The 6,052-nt window shown below is 44.8% G+C and overlaps 1 protein-coding gene and 1 long non-coding RNA gene across 4 annotated transcripts in view; one reads left to right on the forward strand and one right to left on the reverse strand.

Moving 5' to 3' along the window:
• Positions 1-2,093: 2,093 nt before the first annotated feature.
• LOC135096989 (protein Tob1-like) overlaps positions 2,094-6,052 on the reverse strand; it is an 8,761-nt gene continuing 4,802 nt past the window's right edge. The window contains exon 4 of one of the 3 annotated variants that reach the window (XM_063998750.1): positions 2,094-2,232. In XM_063998750.1, the coding sequence (XP_063854820.1) occupies positions 2,147-2,232 (86 nt within the window). In that variant the 3' untranslated portion in view covers positions 2,094-2,146. Of the gene's footprint in view, positions 2,233-2,442; positions 3,084-6,052 lie in introns of those variants that run through there. The other 2 variants (XR_010265243.1, XR_010265242.1) reach the window with 2 other exon arrangements.
• Positions 2,967-6,052, forward strand: part of LOC135096991 (uncharacterized) — an 8,188-nt gene continuing 5,102 nt past the window's right edge. Inside the window, exon 1 of the long non-coding RNA XR_010265244.1 lies at positions 2,967-3,097. This is a non-coding gene — a long non-coding RNA (uncharacterized LOC135096991). The remainder of the gene's footprint in view (positions 3,098-6,052) is intronic.

Below are 6,052 nucleotides of genomic sequence, written 5' to 3' on the forward strand. Positions count from 1 at the left end.
CTCCGATCACAATCTCATATCTTTATCTTGTCCTATCACTCCAATCCCTCCTCAGGATCCCCCTAAGCGAAGGTGCCTCTGGCGTTTTGCCTCTGCTAGTTGGGGGGACCTGAGGAGGTATTTTGTTGATTTTCCTTGGAATGACCACTGCTTCCGTGTCAGAGAGCCGTCTTTGTGTGCTGAGCGCATAACAGAGGTGATAGTGTCTGGCATGGAGGCGTACATTCCTCACTCTTTTTCTCATCCTAAACCTTCTAAACCTTCGTTTAACACAGCTTGTTCTCGTGCTATACATGATAGAGAGGTGGCCCACAAAAGGTACTTAAGCCTTCCATCACCAGAATCTCATGCACTTTATATTTCTGCCCAGAACCATGCCAAGTCTGTTCTCCAACTAGCCAAAAACTCCTTCATTAACAGAAAATGTCAAAACCTTTCAAGATCTAACTCCCCTCGTGATTTCTGGCATCTAGCCAAAAATATCTCCAATAACTTTGCTTCTTCTTCTTTCCCTCCTCTACTTTAGCCAGATGGCACCACTGCTATCACATCTATTTCTAAAGCTGAACTCTTTGCTCAAACCTTTGCTAAAAACTCTACCTTGGACGATTCTGGGCTTGTTCCTCCCTCTCCTCCACCCTCTGACTACTTCATGCCACCTATTAAAATTCTTTGCAATGATGTTTTCCATGCCCTCGCTGGCCTAAACCCTCGGAAGGCTTATGGACCTGATGGGGTCCCTCCTATTGTTCTCCGAAACTGTGCCTCCGTGCTTGCACCTTGCCTTGTCAAACTCTTTCATCTCTGTCTGTCAACATCTACCTTTCCTTCTTGCTGGAAGTTTGCCTACATTCGGCCTGTTCCTAAAAAGGGTGACCGTTCTAATCCCTCAAACTATACCGTCCTATTGCTTTAATTTCCTGCCTATCTAAAGTTTTTCAATCTATCCTCAACAGGAAGATTGTTAAACATCTACCACTTCACAACCTTGTATCTGATCGCCAGTATGGGTTCCATCAAGACCGCTCTACTGGTGATCTTCTGGCTTTCCTTACTGAGTCTTGGTCATCCTCTTTTAGAGATTTTGGTGAAACTTTTGCTGTTGCCTTGGAGATATCAAAAGCTTTTGATAGAGTCTGGCACAAAGCTTTCATTTCCAAACTACCCTCCTACGGTTTCTATCCTTCTCTCTGTAACTTCATCTCAAGTTTCCTTTCTGACCGTTCTATTGCTGCTGTGGTAGACGGTCACTGTTCTTCTCCTAAATCTATTAACAGTGGTGTTCCTCAGGGTTCTGTCCTGTCACCCAATCTCTTCTTATTATTCATTAATGATCTTCTAAACCAAACTTCTTGTCCTATCCACTCCTACGCTGATGATACCACCCTGCACTTCTCCACGTCTTTTCATAGATGTCCAACCCTTCAGGAGGTAAACATATCATGCAGGGAAGCCACAGAACGCCTGACTTCTGATCTTTCTAAAATTTCTGATTGGGGCAGAGCAAACTTGGTATTGTTCAATGCCTCAAAAACTCAATTCCTCCATCTATCAATTCGACACAACCTTCCAGACAACTATCCCCTCTTCTTCAATGACTCTCAATGGTCCCCCTCTTCTACACTGAACATCCTCGGTCTGTCCTTTACTTATAATCTGAACTGGAAACTTCACATCTCATCTCTAGCTAAAACAGCTTCTATGAAGTTAGGTGTTCTGAGATGTCTCCCCCAGTTTTTCTCATCCCCCCCCAGCTGCTAACTCTGTACAAGGGCCTTATCCGTCCATGTATGGAGTATGCTTCACATGTCTGGGGGGTTCCACTCATACTGCTCTTCTAGACAGGGTGGAATCAAATGCTTTTCGTCTCATCAACTCCTCTCCTCTAACTGACTGTCTTCAGCCTCTCTCTCACCGCCGCAATGTTGCATATCTAGCTGTCTTCTACCGCTCACTCAAACAATGCTACAACGTAAATCCCTTTGCTCTTCCTCACAAAATTTTGCTTTTGTTTAACTTTATCTTGTTATTCATGAGCCACCCAAATAAGCGGTGCAGCCATTACGTCACTGGTATGACTGTATAAGTGCCCACATCTCCCCTGCCTTTGCTGCAGTGTTGCGGCACATCTCCTCTGTGTATTCCGTCACCAAGGAAAGTCAAGCGTGGCACAGTTTTGAGCGCAGTCCCCCGCAGTGACATTGGTGCAGTCACCCCTTCCATCAACGCAGTCTTCAAAGAGAAAGAACAGATTGACGGTGACTAAAGCAAACTTACAAAGTCAACCTACAGTTAATAATAATGATAATAATAATAATAATAATAATAATAATGATAATAATAATAATAATAATAGTAATAATGGTAATAAGAGGAGCACTAGTGTAACTGAGGGTGCAGCGCGGCCTTTCACTTCCACCTGAAGGAAAATGAAAAGCAAGATTTGTGTTTGTACAATCATTTTATTGAGAAGCAAAATGAGACAGTGTGAATATTGATAACAGAAGTGTTTGCGCTGGAAACTTTCGTGTTGTTAGTGAAGGAGCAATGCGTGGAGCGGTGTGTCCTGCCGCCAATATTCACACCAACAACCGCCACCATCACAACCCGCACTCTCAACTTTAAATGTGTGTCCGTCTGTCTGTCTGTATGTCTGTCTGTATGTATGTATGTGTGTGTGTGTGTGTGTGTGTGTGTTTATGGGCGTGTGTATGTGTTTGCTTGTCTACTCAAAAATAAATAAATAAATAAATGATGGTGGCAGTGGTGTGGTGTGTGGTGTGGTGCAGCAGTGCCGTGCCAGCACCACGCCACACTGCACCACAGTCACCTCAGCAGTGGGGCAGTGGCGGGCTGCCTCCTGCACCTCCTCCAGGCCCCGCACCACCTGGCCAGAGACACCAGGCCAACCACCACCACGCTGCCTGTCCCCGGGTAGCGTCACCACCGCCACCACCACCACCACCGCCGCCTGGCCAGACTGCCAGCACTCACCCTGGGAAAGGTGAAGCAGCACGGGGCTCCCTCTCTCCCATCACCTCCCTGGCAGTCTCCTCCCCGCATCTCTTGCACCTCAAACACAACTTGTTTTTTGTTGGTAATAATGATAATAAATTTAATTATGAAGTTTAATGAGCTTATATGTTTATTTATTTATTTATTTATTTTTTAATGCAAAGTTAGTTAGTTTAATATAACAAATCTGATTACACTTTCTGCTATTTGTCATTTTTTAATGCAAAAAATTATTTGTTTGTTAACTGTGTAATGGAGTGTGTTGTGTCACGAACACTGGCCTGCTTCACAACAACAACAACAACAACAACAACAACAACAACAACAACAACAACAACAGTATGGCCTCATCACTTACACAAGCTTACTAAACAAAAAACAAAATAAATAAATAAAACAAAATAAATAAATAAAAATAAATAAAAAAAAGCAACAATAACTTTAATACAAAAAAAAAATTAAGTCAAATAAATTATTTTTTTATATTTTAAGAAAAATCATGTTTTTTTTCAATCTTGACAAACAGTCCCATTATTTACCTCATTGTAGCCCAATCCAGCCCAAACCAGCCTATTCCAGCCCAATCCAGCCCATCCCAGCCTATTCCAGCCCAATCCAGCTCACTCCAACTAATTCCAGCCCAATCCAGCCTATTCCAGCCCAATCCAGCCCATCCCAGCCTATTCCAGCCCAATCCAGCTCATTCCAATTCATTCCAGCCCAATCCAGCCCATCCTAGCCTATTCCAGCCCAATCTACCTCACCCCAACTCATTCCAGACCATTCCCGCCCATTTTAGCCCAATCCAGCCCAATCCAGGTCATTCTAGCCCATTCCAACCCAATACAGTCCATTCTAGCCCAATACAGCCCATTCTAGCTCAATCCAGGTCATTCTAGCCCATTCCAGCCCAATACAGTCCATTCTAGCCCAATACAGCCCATTCCAGCCCAATCCAGCCCATTTCAGACCCATTCTAGCCCAATCCAGCTCATTTCAGACCCATTCTAGCCCAATCCAGCTCATTCTAGCCCATTCCAGCCCAATACATTCCATTCTAGCCCAATACAGCCCATTCTAGCCCATTCCGGCCCAATCCAGCCCATTCTAGCCCAATCCAGCCCATTTCAGACGCATTCTAGCCCAATACACTTACCCACCACTCTGAAAACCAATCTCTCTCTCTCTCTCTCTCTCTCTCTCTCTCTCTCTCTCTCTCTCTCTCTCTCTCTCTCTCTCTCTCTCTCTCTCTCTCTCTCTCACCACCACCACTACTACTACTACTACTACTGCTACTACCACCACCATCACCACCACCACTACTACTAGAGTCACGCAGGTAGAGGTCGGAGGGCAGCAGTTGGAGGTAACAACGACCATAGGGAAATTAGGTGCAATTTAGAATGGGAATAATAAACTGTTAGAAGCAAAAAGACTAGTAAAATACCTGACTTTAGGAAAACACACGTTGAGGAATTAAAAAGGTACCTCCAAGGACTGGACTGGCAAGGGATGCAGGGTCAGGTCAGGTCAGGGACGGAGTTCAGAGAGATAAGGCAGGGTGAGACGCGAGGTGAGGCGCGAGGGTGCAGGACAACAGGAGGCAAGATGTGTCCATAAGGGGCGGAGGAGAGAGGAAGGGGGAGACAGGTGTGAATGTGTTGGAATGTCAGGTCATGCTGAAATGAGAGAGGTGAGGTCGAGGCGAGTAGACGAGGGAGTGCAGAGGATGGTAGGGGCCAAGATGAGGGGATTGGGTGAGGTAAATGTAGATGAATTGTATAAATATTTCGTAGATAAATTTCACACGGGCCAGTCAGCAAATATCCCGTATAGGACAATAAGATCACACAAAAAAAACCCTAAATGGACGACTGCTAGGTTAAAGCATTATGCGGTAAAATCCCTCTTATCCGGCATCAACGGGACCGCCGACATGCCGGATACTTGAATAGAAGTGAAATTATGTCCACGATCACCAGCCTACACTCACACATCTTACCACAACAAAGACCAGCTGATCTGATTGGCTGCTTCAGTGTAAGCACAACACGCTTCCTCTCTTCTACAACTTTAGGCACGGTGAAGGCGTCAGGTGATAAACAGTGCACACGCGGGGCCGAGTCACTGGGTGAACGCGGTGCAGTGGGCCGCGGGTGGCGCCAAGCAGTGTGCTCTGGTGGCGAGGGGACAAAGTATGCCTCGCGTGGGAATTTTTATCAATTTTATGAGTACGCATTGATTTTTTATTGATTTTAAGGCTCGGGGAAAATTGTGCCGGATGCTTGAGGCTGCCGGATACTGGAATGCCGGATGAGAGGGATTTTACCGCATAGGGTGTAAGAGAAGTATATATGAGATTGAGGGCAGGTGAAGAAATGTTAAAGTCACAATACAATGAATTAGTTAGAACAGTGAGGAGGTTAACGAGGAAAGCAAAGGGCAATTATGAATTAAAGGTAGCCAGCCAGGCGAAGACAGACCCCAAGGGATTTTATCAGGTATACAGGACGAAGAATAAGGACTCTGTAGGTCCATTAAAGGCAGCAGATGGGGAGCTGGTTAGTTCTGGGGAGGAGATAAGTAAATTTCTGAATGATTATTTTTTAACTGTCTTCACCCAGGAAAACATGCAGGATATGCCAGGTTGTAGTTAGCTCTGAACTCCGTCTAGGGAAACAATGCATAGAAGCCAGAAACAGGGCAAATAGGGTACTAGGGTTCATTTTTAGGAGTGTTAAAAGTAGAAGGCCGGAAGTAATATTAAAGTTATACTTGGCGCTGGTCAGACCTCATCTACACTACGCGGTGCAGTTCTGGTCCCCACATTACAGGAAAGATATAGGTCTATTAGAATCAGTACAGAGGAGAATGACTAAAAGGATACAGGGGATGAGGAGTGTTCCTTACAAAGCGAGGTTGAAGCTGTTAAATTTACATTCTCTAGAAAGAGACGTAGGTTAAGAGGGGACCTGATAGAAGTCTTTAAGTGGTATAAGGGTTATAACAAGGGAGATGTAAGCAAAATTCTTAGGAT

This window comes from Scylla paramamosain, unplaced genomic scaffold, assembly GCF_035594125.1.
Source record: "Scylla paramamosain isolate STU-SP2022 unplaced genomic scaffold, ASM3559412v1 Contig10, whole genome shotgun sequence".
NCBI classification, from domain to species: Eukaryota; Metazoa; Arthropoda; class Malacostraca; order Decapoda; family Portunidae; genus Scylla; species Scylla paramamosain.